The sequence below is a fragment of the Myotis nattereri genome (genome assembly GCF_964212035.1).
Source record: "Myotis nattereri genome assembly, chromosome: 2".
Taxonomy (NCBI): domain Eukaryota; kingdom Metazoa; phylum Chordata; class Mammalia; order Chiroptera; family Vespertilionidae; genus Myotis; species Myotis nattereri.
This window is the reverse complement of record NC_138076.1, coordinates 128386939-128403937: the sequence shown is the minus strand read 5'-3', so window position 1 is coordinate 128403937 and position 16999 is coordinate 128386939. Positions and strand designations below refer to the sequence as shown.

General features: G+C 40.0%; 1 protein-coding gene across 1 annotated transcript in view; it reads right to left on the bottom strand.

The window, feature by feature from the left end:
• Positions 1-16999, bottom strand: part of EEA1 (early endosome antigen 1) — a 160121-nt gene that overhangs the window by 115821 nt on the left and 27301 nt on the right. The window contains exon 2 of the mRNA XM_081083756.1: positions 982-1074. Coding sequence (XP_080939882.1) covers positions 982-1074 — 93 coding nt within the window. The remainder of the gene's footprint in view (positions 1-981; positions 1075-16999) is intronic.

Below are 16999 nucleotides of genomic sequence, written 5' to 3'. Positions count from 1 at the left end.
ACTTGTTCTTAATGAAGTTTATCTGATACTTTTCTTCTTGCTCTCGCAATCTTGTAACATATTATAGTAAATACTATAGGCCCGATGCACAAAATTCGTGCAAGAGGCTCAGCCCTTGCAGCCCCAGCTTCGTCCGGAAGGTTGTTCAGCTGTCCTGTCTAATTAGCGTATTACACTTTTATTATTACAGATACATATACGGTACATGAAGACAAATGGATAAAGAGACAGATGGTCAGAGAAAGAGAAAAAAAACAGAGAGATGGTTAGAGAGAGAAATACATCCAAAAACACATGAGAGAGACACCTTAACCAAGAGGAGAAGGGGAGAACAGAGAAAAGGGGACTAGGTGGGTGGTACCATTGCATCCAGAAAGGGTCACCTAACAAAACCTATCAGAGCAGAATGTGTATAGATCTCTTAGGAACAGCATTATGGGTGGTTTTATGTTCTTCTCTTTCCTTTCTTCATTCTCTATAACGTGAAAATATTGTTTGTTTTAAAAGATAATTGTAATAAAGCAGCTACTAAGGTTGGTTTCTCAAAAATGTAAGTTATTTCTTCTTTAGACATTTTTTTCTCTGTTAATTTTAATAAGCTATTGAAGATAAAATAAAAGTTTTTACGAAGACAGAAAATCTATAAATTTTAAAGATAACTTAATTTTTCATTAGCTCAGCAGTTCATGACAGTACAAACACATAGATACTTATTAATCAAGAATTCTTTATAAACAAATTTGATGTCTTTATTAAGCTGAGATGACATTAGCACTGAAGAGATATTCACAATATTATTTTTCATTCTCACAACTAAGTAGCAGTATATGTCTATAAGTATAATTCAAAAGTTGCATTCCTTTGTAAGAAAGACCTATAATAACTTTTCCCAAGAAACCTTTAATTACTACTCATTACTCCAAATATTTGCTATTTTCCCTTAAATAATATTGACCTTTATTGCCAAATTATTTTTCATACCTCTGAAGAGCTTTCATTATTGACATCCACTGTGTTAATAGGAGTTCCTGATGAATCTAAATCAGAGCCTTGAGAGCCAACTCTCCCAGGAGTCTGAAACATAAACAGAAGTGGGTGGGGTCAAAGCAGATATTAACAATATATTCATAAACTATTTAATAACCTAAATATTAATCAGGTCTAGGCTAACAAATAAATAGATGTGTCGTCAATAATAATGAACAGTACTAGCAGCTATTCTTTATGGAAAACTGACTGTACCTAATACTGTATTAAGACCTCTTTATGTATTATCTCATTTTTAGTCTTTTTAAATAAAAATTTTACTTTTGGATACAGTGGTCTATAGTTTCAACTCACTTTCAGAACATCTTATTAATTACAATGACATCTCTGTGTGAGAGGTAAGACAAATGTTATCCCTATCAATAAGAAAACAGATTCAAAGCAGCTAAAGCAAGCATGTCAAACTCGCAGCCCACAACAAATAGTTTTGTGGCCCAACCAATATAACGGTATGTAAGAAACGTTTTAATAAAAATTTCATAACTTAATTTTTACAATATCCTGTTATACATAATTATTAATAACAAACTACAACGTTCCTAATAACTGATTACTATAATCGTGTTGCATTCATTTCTCTTACACGCCTTACATGCAAGCGCACCATTTCTCTCCACTAATACTAGCAGTGAATATTCTAGCAACCGATTGCCACGTCATTGGTCTTGTAGACTTGTTTGGTGTGCGCAACAGGAAATATCTCACATTCGGAGGACAAGAAAAATAGGTTTACGTGTGTTATGCTTATTAATTTGTGTAGTTATTCAGTGTATGGTAAGTTAATGTTCAAGAAAAAATATTAATTTTTATTAAAATGTTCTATTACTTTATGTTAACTATTACTCATTCATTTTAGCCCTTTGTATTCAGCATGTCTCTATCGAAATAAACCTATGTTTCTGTGAAAATTGAATTTTTTGGTTTTTTGCGGCCCATATAAACTTAAACCTTGTTTATTTGGCCCTGTGTTAGTCTTTAAGTTTGCCATGCTTGAGCTAAAAAATTTCTTAAGATTGTGTTGAACAAAAATCAGAAAGAAGCAGAACTAAAATGCTGATCTGATTCCTTCTGCATTGCTCTCTCAAATGCACCAACTAACCTACAATGATTTGAGGGGGTGCTAAAAAGACCAACACAGTTCATATTATCTAGTCACCCAGCAACCTACCATCCATATCAACCATTACCAATCTGTCTCCAATACTTGATATTCTATCATCAAAGATTTAGTTTGTAAGGCTAGAGTTTTTTTCTCCCCTTCAACCTTTATCATCTAACTTTACCATTCATTAATACCTAGGAGTTACCTTAAAGGAACTGTAGATCTATTAAAACACTGAGCAAAAAAAGACAGATTCATAGCACAAGAACTGACTCAATAATCCTTATTTAAAAAAAAAATATATGGTATATACTATCATTCCCAGTTTACACAAGAGAGAACCAAGGTAGAGTCTAAGAAACTTGCCCAAATTCACATGGCTAATAAATGTAGAAAAAAGTTTAGCTCAGGCTGTTTGGCTTTTAATTACTAACTTATAGTGCTTCTCTACTGGACATCTTCACTGAGATGTACTTCAAGCACCCAAGATCTAGATCAATTCACTACACATTTGCCTCAACACACATTCGGTAATTATACTATTACCATCACCAAAACAAGACCCTTTTGCAATTTTCCTAAAATAATACTATTAAACAGACCTAAATAAGCCCAAGAATTATTTGAGGTATTTACTTCAACCAAATAAGGAGATATCTGCAACAGATAAGCTACCCTAGATTGCTGATAACATATAAAGATTCATACTATCAACAACTATATGATTGATATAAAGCAGCATTAATCTCTGTAAACACTGCTATCAAAAAAATCAAATTGCGAAGAAGGGAAAATGGCGGCGGTATAGACGGATGTGTCCTGTGCCTTCTCCCAGAGCAGATAGGGTAAGCAGCTGAAACAAGAAACATCCAGCCCGAATAGGCAGAACAGATTCAGCTGGGAGACAGTTTGCAGCCAGGAAAGGCAGAGGACTCCCGGAGAAAGGGGACTGTTGGAGACTGCCAGATCGGGCTCCCCTAACCCGGCAGCCTCCAGTGCTGCTGAAATCTCTCCTGGAACGCCGATGCAGCCACGGAGACCGCGCCATCTTGAGTGGCTGTTATTGGAAGCGTATACATCCAGAAATCCTGCAACCACAGCATGCAGGGATTAGCTACTATCCCAGAAACACCGGATCTCAACTAGCGTGACTACAGGGACTCAGAGGAGCCCTGCTTCTCCTCACAGAAAGGTCAGATTTCGCCTAAAGGTGCGATTTGCAATTCACGATGGAGAAAGGAACACACGCAGGGGTAGTTTGTGCCCCACAAAGTCCGCGGCTGTTGGGGCCAGTGTGATCCGCGAGTGTGGAAGGGCCCCCACAGGGCTGCTGACAGAAGGGAACTCTAAAAATAAGCCCATAGCTGGACTGGATGCAAAAAGGCAGCCTCGGATTTTGCCAGTGTGCTGGCTGCTTAGTGCCAGGGGAGAGAGGACGTGCGGAAGAGACTGCGCACAGAGCTAGATAGTAGAGGGTTGCGAATTCACGCACTTTCTCAGGCACTTTTTTTTTTTCCCTCTCTCTCCCCCTTAAACCGTTGTGTTTGATTATTAAACCCAATACACAGGATCGCCCAATTGGGGTCACTCACAGAGACTGCAGAGGAAAGTTGTTTTTGTGGAACCTGGGAAACAGAGCACAGAGTAACGATCAAAGAACCAGCTCTGGGCAGTTGACTCCCCCAAACCAGTATTAATGCAATAGGGAAAACAAAACCTAACTAACGGCTACAGAGGACTTATAGACTCGGAGGTCAATCCAGAAACACTGCCACCCAGGGGCTGAACCACAAACTGTCTCTTCTGTACATACAAATAAAGGCAGTCTGGGAAACAAATAGGGCCTGCTTTAAAATCACGACTGGTTTACAACACGGAGGAACAGTGTATTGCAGGGAACTTCAACACTCTCCTGAATACCTGACAGGACGAAGGCGTGTCAAACAGAAGAGTAAAAGAAGTGAAGGACCTTCACTACTGCACATTTTTATTTTTTTTCTTTTCACCTTTTAATTAAGAAACTATTTTTTTCTTTTTTTATCACCTGATTTTACCTTTTTAATTACTACGTTTTTATTTTTTACCAGTATTATTACTACTACCATTTTACCTTTTTTTAAAGTGTCATTTTATTTTCTCTTTATTTTGGGATTAGTGTTCTACATTCTATTTTCATCTTTCCTTTAGCATCATTTTACTCTACCTCAACTTTACCTTTATGCCAAAACCCTCTTCCTCACTTTTCCCCTTTTGTTGTCCTGTTTCTCTTACCCTATTCCTGCTTTAGATTTTCCCTATTCCTTCTTTTTACACCACTTAAATTTCACCCTACTTATATATCTAATTTACAATCCCCTGCTCTAAATCCATATACACCTCTCTCTTATCTTTCTTCATTATCCAATTTTTTTTCCTCTGTGTCATTTTGTTGTTGTTTGCTTCATTTTTGAATATATTGGGGTTTTTTATGCTTGTTTGTGAGATTGTTTTGCTTTTGCTTTTGCTTTTTCTGTTGTTTTTTTTTCCGGTTATTTTTTTTGCTTCTGTTTTTCCTCGCCCCGCTTGATATTGGTTGTTGTTTGTAGATTGCATTCATCCCCAGCGATCTGTTGCTAGAATTTGTTGGGATTAGTGGCTGTTCTATTGGAATTTTCTCCCCATATAGTTTCTTCCCCTCTTCTATTTCCTTTCCTTTCTCTCTTAATTTTTTTTCCTTTTACCAATTTCATTTTTGCACTCTTTTTTCTTTCTTTTACTCTTTTTTCCTTTTCTCTTCTTTCTTCCTTATCCCCTAATTCTCTTTGCTCTGGTGGTCACCTTTATTTGGGGTTATTAGTATCGTGAATACATTTGTGTTCAGTGCCTTGTGCCTTGTGCTTTGTTGTGTTGTGTTTTGTGCCTTTAAATCAACGCAGCAGAGAGAGAACTACATAACCAAACACCTGGAGAAGAGAGATCATGGGGAGACAAACAAACAGCCCACATATGAAAGAAAAACAGGTATCACCAGAAAAGGAAGTAAACAAAATGGATGCAAAGGAGGCAAGCAACCTGTTACAGAAAGAATTCAGAGAAATGGTCATAAGGTGGATAAAAACAATGGAAGACAAACTCAACAATATGTGTAAGAACCAAGAGGAAATGAAGAAGAACCAAGAAGAAATGAAAAATGACATAACTGCTATAAAGAACTCAATAGAAAGCATCAACAGTAGACTAGAAGAAGCAGAGGACTGCGTCAGTGAGCTAGAAGACAAGGTAGGAAAAAATACCCAAGCAGAGCAGCTACTAGAAAAAAAATATTAAAAAGCAGGAGGAGAGCCTAAGAGAACTTTGGGATAATACAAAATGAAACAACATATGCATAATAGGGGTGCCAGAGGGAGAGGGAACTAAGCAAGGGATAGAAAACCTGTTTGAAAAAATAATGACAGAAAACTTCCCTGATATAGGCAAGAAAAAACTCACACAAATCCAAGAGGCTCACAGAGTCCCAAACAAAATGAACCCCAAAAGACCGACGCCAAGACACATTATAATTAAATTGGCAAACATCAACGACAAAGCAAGAATCTTAAAAGCAGCCAGAGAGAGACAGAAAGTAACCTACAAAGGATCCCCCATCAGACTAGTGACTGATTTCTCAACAGAAACACATCAGGAAAGAAGGGAATGAAATGAAATATACAAAGTCATGCAAAGGAAGGGTCTGAATCCAAGAATACTGTACCCAGCAAGGCTATCAATCAAAATTGAGGGTGAAGTCAGGAGCTTCACAGGCAAAAAAAGGACTACGGGAGTTTATTATCACCAAACCAGCAATGCAAGGAATGCTAAAGGGTCTGCTGTAAAAAGAAAAAAATAGGAAATGAAGAAGGAACACAGGGGTAAAGAACCAAAATGGCGACAAACAAGTACCTATCAATAATAACTTTAAATGTAAATGTATTAAATGCCCCAAACAAAAGACATAGGGTAACTGAGTGGATAAGAAAACATGACCCATATATCTACTGTCTACAGGAAACCCATCTCAGAAAAAAAGATGCACACAGACTGATGGTGAAGGGATGGAAAAAGGTTTGTAGGCGAATGGAAATGAAAAAAAAAGCTGGGGTAGCAATACTTACATCTGACAAATTAGATCTCAAAGTGAAGGACATAAAAAGAGATAAGGAAAGCCACTTCATAATACTAAAGGGAGCAATCCAACAAGAATAAATAACTCTGGTAAACATATATGCACCCAGTACAGGAGCCCCCAAATACATAAGAAAACGTCTGGAGGAGATCAAGGGAGAGATTGGCAGCAATACAATCATAGTAGGGTACTTTAATACCCCACTATCATCATTGGACAAATCTTCTAAACAAAAAATCAGCAAAGAAACATCAATCCTAAATGAGTCACTAGATCAGATGGAATTGACATCTTCAGAGCATTTCACCCCAAAGCCACAGAATATACATTCTTCTCAAGTGCACATGGGTCATTTTCAAAGACAGACCATATATTGGGTCACAGGCAAAGTCTTTTTAAATTCAAGAAGATAGAAATCATATCAAGCATCTTCTCAGGTCACAATGGCATAAAACTGGAAATCAACAACAATAAAAACAATCCAAAAAAAATCAAACACATGAAGGCTAAATAGCATGCTATTAAACAATAACTGGGTTACCAGAGAGATCAAAGAAGAAATAAAAAAACATCATGGCAACAAACGACAATGAAAACACAACAATCCAAAACCTATGGGACACAGAAAAAGCAGTCTTGAGAGGGAAGTTCAAAGCTTTACAAGCCTACTACAAGAAACAAGAAACAATGAGAATAAATTACCTAACTCTACAACTCAAAGAGCTAGAAAGAGAGCAACAAGAAAAGCCCAGTGTAAGCAGAAGGAAGGAAATAATGAAGATCAGAGCGGAGATAAACAACATAGAGACCAAAAAAACAATACAAAAGATCAACAAAACCAAGAGCTGGTTCTTTGAAAGGATAAACAAGATTGATGAACCTCTAGCCAGGCTCACCAAGAAACAAAGAGAGAGGACCCAAATAAACAAAATCAGAAATGAAAGAGGAGAAATAACAACAGACCCCACAGAAATACAAAGGATTGTTAAAAAATACTATGAACAAATCTACTCCAACAAACTAGACAACCTGGAGGAAATGGATATATTCCTAGAAAAATACAACCTTCCAAAACTTAATCAGGAAGAATCCAAAAATCTCAATAAGCCAATAACTATGGAAGAAATTAAAGCAGTAATCAAAAAACTTCCAGCAAACACAATCCCGGGGCCAGATGGCTTCACAGGGGAGTTTTACCAAACATTCAAGGAAGAACTAAAACCTATCCTCCTCAGACTACTACAAAAAATTCAAGAGGAAGGTACACTTCCAAGCTCATTCTATGAAGCCAGCATCACCCTAATACCAAAACCAGATAAAGACAACACAATGAAAGAGAATTACAGGCCAATATCCCTCATAAACATAGATGCCAAATTCTAAACAAAATCCTAGCAAATCTGATCCAGCAGTACATCAGAAGGATCATACACCATGACCAAGTAGGATTTATCCCAGGGATGGAAGGATGATACAATATCCGCAAATCAATAAACGTAATACATCACATAAACAAATTGAAAGATAAAAACCACATAGTCATATCAATTGATGCAGAAAAAGCATTTGACAAAATCCAACACCCTTTCTTGATAAAAACTCTCAGCAAGGTAGGAATAGAAAGATCATACCTCAACATAATAAAAGCCATATATGACAAACCCACAGCCAACATCATACTCAATGGGCAAAAACTAAAACCATTTCCCCTAAGAACAGAAACAAGACAGGATGCCCCCTCTCACCACTCCTGTTCAACATAGTATTGGAAGTTCTAGCCGTTGCGATCAGACAAGAAGAAGAAATAAAAGGCATTCAAATTGGAAAAGAAGAAGTAAAACTGTCCTTATTTGCAGATGACATGATACTGTACATAGAAAACACTAAAGACTCCATCAAAAAATTATGACTTAATAAATGAATTCGGCAATGTAGCAGGATACAAAATTAATGCCAAGAAATCTATGACATTTCTTTACACCAATAGTGAACTTACAGAAAGTGAGACTAAAAAAGCAAGATACCTAGGAATAAACTTAACTAAGGAGGTAGAAGATTTATATGTGAAAAACTACAGGACACTGAAAAAGGAGATAGAGGAAGACATAAACAGATGGAGGAACATACCATGCTCATGGATTGGTAGAGTCAACATCATCAAAATGTCCATACTACCCAAAGCAATCTATAGATTCAATTCAATCCCCATCAAATTACCAACGGCATATTTCACAGACCTAGAACGAATGTTCCAAAAATTCATCTGTTATAAAAAAAGACCTCGAATACCTGCAGCAATCCTTAGAAAGAAGAACAAAGTAGGTGGGATCTCAATACCAGATATCAAGCTGTACTACAAAGCCACTGTTCTCAAAACAGCTTGGTACTGGCACAAGAACAGACATATAGATCAATGGAATAGGACAGAGATCCCAGAAATCTACCCAAACCACTACGCCCAATTAATATTTGACAAAGGAGGCAAGAGCATACAATGGAGTCAAGATAGTCTCTTCAATAAATGGTGTTGGGAAAATTGGACAGATACATGCAAAAAGATGAAACTAGACCACCAACTCACACCATACACAAAAATAAACTCAAAATGGATAAAAGACTTAAACGTAAGACGGGAAACCATAAAAATACTAGAGGAATCCACAGGCAGCGAAATTGCAAACATATGCCAAAGGAATTTCTTCTCTGATACTGCTCCTCGGGCAATGGAAACTAAAGAGAAAATAAACAAATGGGACTACATCAAAATAAAAAGTTTTTGCACAACAAAGGAAACCATCAACAAAACAACAAGAAGGCCCACTGCACGGGAGAACATATTTGCCAATGATATCACTGATAAGGGTTTAATCTCCAACATTTACAGGGAACTCATGCAACTTAACAGTAGGAAGATAAACAATCCAATCAAAAATTGGGCAACGGACCTAGATAGACACTTTTCGAAAGAGGACATACAGAAGGCCGAACGACATATGAAAACATGCTCAAAGTCACTAATTATACGAGAGATGCAAATCAAAACAACAATGCAGTATCATCTCACACCTGTCAGAATGGCTATCATCAACAAATCAACAAACAACAAGTGTTGGAGAGGATGTGGAGAAAAAGGAACCCTTCTGCACTGCTGGTGGGAATGCAGACTGGTGCAGACACTGTGGAGAACAGTATGGAGTTTCCTCAAAAAACTAAAACTGGAACTCCCATTTGACCCAATGATCCCACTTCTAGTAATGTATCCCAAGAAACCAGAAACACCAATCAGAAAGGATATATGCACCCCTATGTTCATAGCAGCACAATTCACCATAGCTAAGATCTGGAAACAGCCTAAGTGCCCATCAGCAGATGAATGGATTAGAAAACTGTGGTGCATTTACACAATGGAATACCACGCTGTGGTAAAAAAGAAGGAACTCTTGCCGTTTGCAACAGCATGGATGGAACTGGAGAGCATTATGCTAAGTGAAATAAGCCAGTCAGAGAAAGATGAATACCACATGATCTCACTCATTTGTGGAATATAGAGAACAACATAGACTGCTGAACAGGGACAGATCCAAAGACAGAGAAACAACGATCAAACTATCAATCACCAGTGGGAAAGTAGGGGAGGGTGTGGGAAGGGGGAGAGATCAACCAAAGGACTTGTATGTGTGCATATAAGTCAAACCAATGAACATGAACAAGGGGATGAAAGCATGAGTGTGGGGGGGGGGGGGAGACTGGGGGTAAATGGGGGGAATGAGGGCACACTTATAATACCTTAACCAATAAAGAAATTAAAGATAAAAAATATCAAATTGCACTGTTCAGTGTTTCTCAGTGATTAGAGCATAAGCCCACACACAGGGTAAATGCATATACCTGGGTTGCTTCGATCCCCACCCTGATCAGAGAATGTGAGGGAGGAAACCAATCAATGTGACTCTCTCACATCAATGTTTCTCTCTCTCTCTCCCCTCTATCTCCCTTCTCCCTACCCTCCCTCCCTCCTATCTTCTCTCCCTTCCTTCCTTCTATTCTCTCTGAAAATGGAAAAAATATCCTTGTGTGAGGATTTGAAAAAAAATTAAATACAAGCTTTTGAAGAAAGAACAGCACTTTACTGGGCAAAAAAAAAAAATAGCAAACAAAAACATCATTTTTACTGTACCTATCACAGAAGTTTTAACAATATGAAGTTTCTTTGAAATATATAATTTACTTATTCAGATTAGTTGTATAATGAATACAATTAAGTAATCTACAATTACACTGCTGTAATCCAAGGTAACCAATAGCTGTGTCTTGCAATTCAGTCACTATCCTATCTAATAAAGAGGGAATATGCTAATTGACCCTCACGCCATCGCAAAGATGGCGGCACCCACAGCCAATAAGGAGGAAATATGCTAATTGACTGCCACGCCCTCAAAGATGGTGGCGCCCACAGCCACAAGATGGCCAGCAGGGGAGGGCAGTTGTGGGCGAACAGGCCAGCAGGGGAGGGCAGTTAGAAGCAACCAGGCCAGTAGGGGAGGGCAGTTAGGGGCAACAGAGCCTTCAGCAGAGGGAGGGCAGTTGGGGGGACCAGGCCAGCAGGGGAGGGCAATTGGAGGTGACCGGGCCAGCAGGGGAAGGCAGTTGGGGGCAACGGGGGCAACTGGGCCAGCAGGGGAGGGCAGCTGGGGGCAACCGGGCCGGTAGGGGAGCAGTTAAGCGTCGATCAGGCTGGCAGGAGAGTGGTTAGGGGGTGATCAGGCTGGCAGGCAGAAGCTGTTAGGGGCAATCAGGCAGGCAGGCAGGCGAGCAGTTGGGAGCCAGCAGCCCCGGATTATGAGAGGGATGTCCAACTGCCTATGGGATCGGGCCTAAACAGGCAGTCAGACATTCCCCAAGGGGTCCCAGATTAGAGAGGGTACAGGCTGGGCTGAGGGACACCCCCCCCCATGCACAAATTTCATGCACTGGGCCTCCAGTATCTAATAATAGAGGGGGAAAAAATAGAAACTAAAACAAACATCTAATAGCATATAAAGAACAAATATAGAGAGGAATATCAAGTTTTTTCTAATATTTGGTGATATGTTGAGTCAGAGCTTCTAAATTCTCAACATCTCTCCTCATCCACAACTCTACATATGACTTCATTCTAGACAAGATCAAGAAAGAAAAGAGCAAAAATTTCATTGGGAAAATTACTCAAATCAGTTTCACAATCTAATTGCTACTGAAGATAAAGAACCTCATCTCTAAATTTTATCTACCTTCAAAGCACTAAATCTCACTAAAATGATAACTAGAATAGTTTTGCACACAGAAGAGCCATAATAAATTCTCAATAAGCAAATGCACAACCCATACCACTCTAGCTGAAACTAGATAGCAAACAAGGCACACCAGCCAGAGTTAATAATGAATTAATTTCCAGGACAATATGAGTTAACTAAAAATAAATTTTCGCTTTGCAAAATTCTTTGAAAAAAAAATTGTTGTTGAATAGTACAAACTTCATTCTTAGAAAAATTATTTCTGAAACCAGAAGTAATACAAGTATTACAAATTAAATGACATACTACCTCAAAATTTGGAGATAAGACATTTATAATGATCCTATATAACAGTGATGGCGAACCTATGACACGCGAACTCATTTTTTTGGTTGATTTTTCTTTGTTAAATGGCATTTAAATATATAAAACAAATATCAAAAATATAAATCTTTGTTTTATTATGGTTGCAAATATCAAAAAATTTCTATATGTGACACGGCACCAGAGGTAAGTTAGGGTTTTTCAAAATGCTGACATGCCGAGCTCAAAAGGTTCGCCATCACTGCTATATAATAAAAGGGGGATATGCAAATAGACCGAACGCCAGAACCGAACAACTGGTTGCTATGATGTGCGCTGACCACGAGGGGGGGTGTGCGGAACATGGCGGGCATTAGCTAAGGTAGGATGGTGGAGCAGGTGAGTGGGGGCACCAGACCAAGGCAGGCACCAGTCACTGTCATTGGAGTGAGCCTCTGACGGTTACTGAAAATTCTTTGCTCACACCCACTGCCAGTGCTGGCTCCACTCACACCCGATGCCGGTGCCAGAGCCGCTGCTCACACCCACTGGCAGAGCCAGCCCTGCTTGCACCACAGCTGGTACCGGAGCTGCCGCTCGCACCCACTACCGGTGCCCAGCACTGGTCCCAATCACTCGGCACCATCAGCGGGTGCGAGCAGCAGCTGCCGGCCCTGATCACCCATGAGGGCTTCTCCACCTCTCCCTGCTCCTGAGGGGCGATCAAGGCAGCAGCCGCCATTCACACCCACTGGTGGTGCCGGCCCCAATCACTCTGCACCATTAGCGGATTCGAGCGGGGCCAGCGCCAAAAGAAGTGGGGCTGCCGGCAGACAGGAGACCAGGGAGGTGGGCCGCGGTGGGAAGGGCCAAGCGGGGGCGCGGAGGATGGGCTGAGACCCACCCCTGTGCCTACCACAGCCTCGCGGCCCACAGGTCCTTTCAAGGTGCATGAATTTGTGCACTGGGACCCTAGTGTCTTATAAAATGTAATTTTCAGCACTGATTTTGTCATTCTATTTCAGTGGTTCTCAACCTTCCTAATGCCGCAACCCTTTAATACAGTTCCTCATGTTGTGGTGACCCCCAATTTCATTGTTACAAATTAAACATAATTAAAGCATAGTGATTAATCTCAAAAACAATATATAATTATATATGTATTTTCCAATGGTCTTAGGCAACCCTGTGAAAGGGTCATTTGACCCCCAAAGGGGTTGTGACCCACAGGTTGAGAAGCGCTGTTCTATTTCATCCTCAGCCCATTCTAAAAGCCAATTAGAAAGATTTTCACAAATTTTCAAAAAGTCTGAAAAACCATATACTATATATGCAGACCTTGTACTATAAACGGATAACCAAAAACTTTTTAAGGCCCTCACTACCCCGTTTCCACTATTGAAAATTAAGAACTCACCACATAACAAATAAAGTGAGAATGCATATTTGCAAATGACAAGAACTACTTCATGGGGGAAAATTTTTTTTTTTAATTTCATGGAAAGCATCCCAGGCTTCCCTGCAAGTTTTCATGCTTGACCTCTTAGCTTATCATATACTCTTTCTAGGTGATCACATTTATTCCCTTAATTTTAATTATCCCCCAGTGCTGACAATAATGAAACTCTAATTCTAATCCAGATCTCTGCTGAACTTCAAATGCCTACTTTCCTGTCCTGCTAAATATCTCCACCTGAATTGCCTTGAAAGCACCTACAAGTTAGCTTATTCAAAACCAAATTCATTATCGTTTCTCAGAAACCTTTCACCCATCTGCAATCTCTATCTCAAAGTATAGAAACACCTCACACCCATCTTGCCTAAATCCAAAATATCACCTCTCTTCCTTAACCTTCACATCCAAAGATCACGTTAATTCAATCAGCTACATAAATTCTGAATCTATCCTTTCTCCATCTCCTTTGCCACTATCTTAGTTCAAAGTACCATCATCTCTCACCTAGCCAACTTCAGCATCCTACACCTCTACACCCTCATTTCCAATTGTTTCCTAATTGGTTTCCCAAAGCACCTGAAATAAATCATATCCAAAATCAAACCCTTCATTTATCACCTTTTACTGTCCCAAGGGAAAAGCTTTTATTTTCTCCTATGTTCTCTAACTTAGTTAATAATAACCCTCATTTATTAAAAATGTCAGTTAAAATCTAACAGGAATAAATATTTGTACACCAATTTTCATAGCAGTATTATTCACCATAGCTAAAAATGAAAACCACCCAAATGTCCACTGATGGGCGAATAAACAAAATGTGATATCTACACTAATAAAAGAGAAAAATGGTAATTGGCGTATGGCACTACCGTTTTCATTGGCTAATCAGGGCTATATGCAAATTAACTGCCAACTAAGATTGGCAATTAACTGCCAACTAAGATTGGCGGTTAACTGCAACAAGATGGCAGCTAATTTGCATATATAGGCACAATGCAGGGAGGCGAAAGGGAAAGCAGGAAGAAGCCCCCTGCCACTGACAGTGATCGGAAACCCAGGGTGGAGCTAAGAGCTGGGGGGCAGGGCAAAGGCGGCCCCAGGGCCGCCTTTGCCCTGCCCCCAAGCCATGATCGGAGAATCAGGTGCCTTTGCCGCCCTGGCCAGTGATAGCAGGAAGTAGGGGTGGAGCCAGCGATGGGAGCTGGGCACGGTCGAAGCTGGCAGTCCCAGGAGCTAGGGGTCCCTTGCCTGGGCCTAAAGCGGAGCCCACGATCGCGGGGCCGCTGCAGCTGCGGGTCCCCGCTGCCTGGGCCAGACGCCCAGGCCAGAAGCGTTAGGCCTGGGCAGGGGCGGAGCTTACAACCGCGGGGAGCTGGGGGGGCGGAGCCAGGGATTGGGGGGATATGATGGTCCCCTTGCCCAGGCCTGAAGCCTGGGTCAGAGGCGTCAGGCTTGGGTGGGGGGTGGAGCAAGCAATCAGAGGGAGATGGGGGTCCCCTGCCCAGGCATGATTCCTGGGCCAGAGGCCTCAGGCCTGGGCGGGGGTCAGAGCCAGTGATGGGGGGAGATGTGGGTCTCCTGTCCAAGCCTGACACCTCTGGCGGAGGCGTCAGGCCTGGGCAAGGGGCCGATCCTGCGATTGGAGGGTGATGGGGGTCAACGCCTGAGGGCTCCCAGTATGTGAGAGGGGGCAGGCTGGGCTGAGGGACACTCCCCCCCCCCCACAAACACACACCCAGTGCACGAATTTCGTGCACCGCGCCCCTAGTATATATATAATGGAGTATTATTCAGCCTTTAAAAGAAATGAAATTCTAACACATGCTACAACATGGATGAATCAAGAAGCATTATGCCACATGAAAGAAGCCAGACACAAAAGGACCAATATGTATAAAACTCCACCTATATGAGGTACCTAGAATAATCAAATTCATAAAGATAGAAAATAAAATAGTGGTCACCAGAAGCTAGGGGGTAGGAGGAATTGTCAGTTACGGTTTAATGATATAGAGTTTCAGTTTGGGATGATGAAAATACTCTGGAGGCCCTGGTCAGATGAAAATACTCTGGAGGCCCTGGTCAGGTGCTCAACTGGTTAGAGCATCTTCTGGATACACCAAGGTTGTGTGTTCCATCTCTGGTCAGGGCACATACAAGAATCAACCAATAAATGCATAAATGACTAGAACATCAAATAGATGGTTCTCACTCTTCCTCTCTCTCAAATCAATAAATAAATATTTTCAAAAAAGAAGAAAACTGTCTTAGCTGGTTTGGCTCAGTGGACAGAGCATTAACCTGCGGACCAAAAGGTCCCGGGTTCAATTTTGGTCAAGGGCACATACCTCGGTTGCAGGCACCTCCCCAGCCTAGGCCCTTGTTAGGGCTCATGCAGGAAGCAACCAATTGATGTGTCCCTCTCACATAGATGTTTCTCTCTGTCTTTCCCTCTTTCTTACACTCTCAAAAATACAGTGGAAAAATATCCTTGGGTGAGGATTAAAAAAAAAACAAAAAAGATGCCCTGGCTGGTTTGGCTCAGTGGATAGAGCGTCGGCCTGCAGACTGAAGGGTCCCAGGTTTGATTCCGGTCAAGGGCACATGCCCAGGTTGCAGGCTGGATCCCCAGTAGGTGGCATGCAGGAGGCAGCAGATCAATGATTCTTTCTCATCATTGGTGTTCCTATCTCCCCCCCCATTCTTCTCTGAAACCAATAAAAATATATTTTTAAAAAAGAAAGCAAAATATCCTAAGGTGAGGAAAAAGGAGGAGGAGAAAGAAGGGAGGAAGAGCAGAGGGAGAGGGGAGGAGGAGGGGAGAAGGAGGGGAAGAAAACAGCCTAGAGACAGACAGTGTCACAGTGGGACAATATAAATGTGCTTAATGCCACTGATTTGTATTCTTTAAAGAGGTAAAATGGTAGATTTTATATCACAATTTAAAAATGGCTTTAAATTTTAAAAGCTAACTGAATCTCAAGTTGATGGTATAGTAGCCACACAGAAAATAAATATCCCAAGTGATTTAAGAACACAGCGTTTTGACTACATAGCCTTAGTGAGATATAGTATAAGGAAAAAAAAAAAAGGCTAAAAAAAGTAAAAAAAAAATTATTAATCTTATTACTAGTAATGTTAATATTATTATTTTAAAGCTATTATATATATGTATATATATAGTTAGAAAAATTAATTGTTAATGTTACAAACCAAGAAATCCACTATAAGATAAAAAAGATAAAAATACAAAATCAAAGAAGTAAAAACCATTTTATAATCTTATATTTGAACTCATTTTGTTTGCTTTTATATATCTTTAAATATGTATTTTAAAATATATTTACTTAATTCTTGTCACTTAAAAGTTTTGAAGAAATGGCTGATTTCAGGCATAGAGGAGAATTTTTACAAGATAAATGTTGGACATGGTGTGCCAAAAAGCAAAGAAGCTATCAAAAATTAATAGGGTCCTGTCAAAATGACAAGTCACTTTGGAGGCAATTCCACTAGCTAAAGCTAGGACAATTTGCAAATCAAAATTCACATTGACCTCCACTGACTGAAAGTCACTAAATATCTATAAAACCATGAGTTCATAAAAATAGTATATTTAAAAAAACCCATAAGTTCTCTTTTCTCAAGGAAAAGGTCAAAAAACAAATAAACCCTGTTGA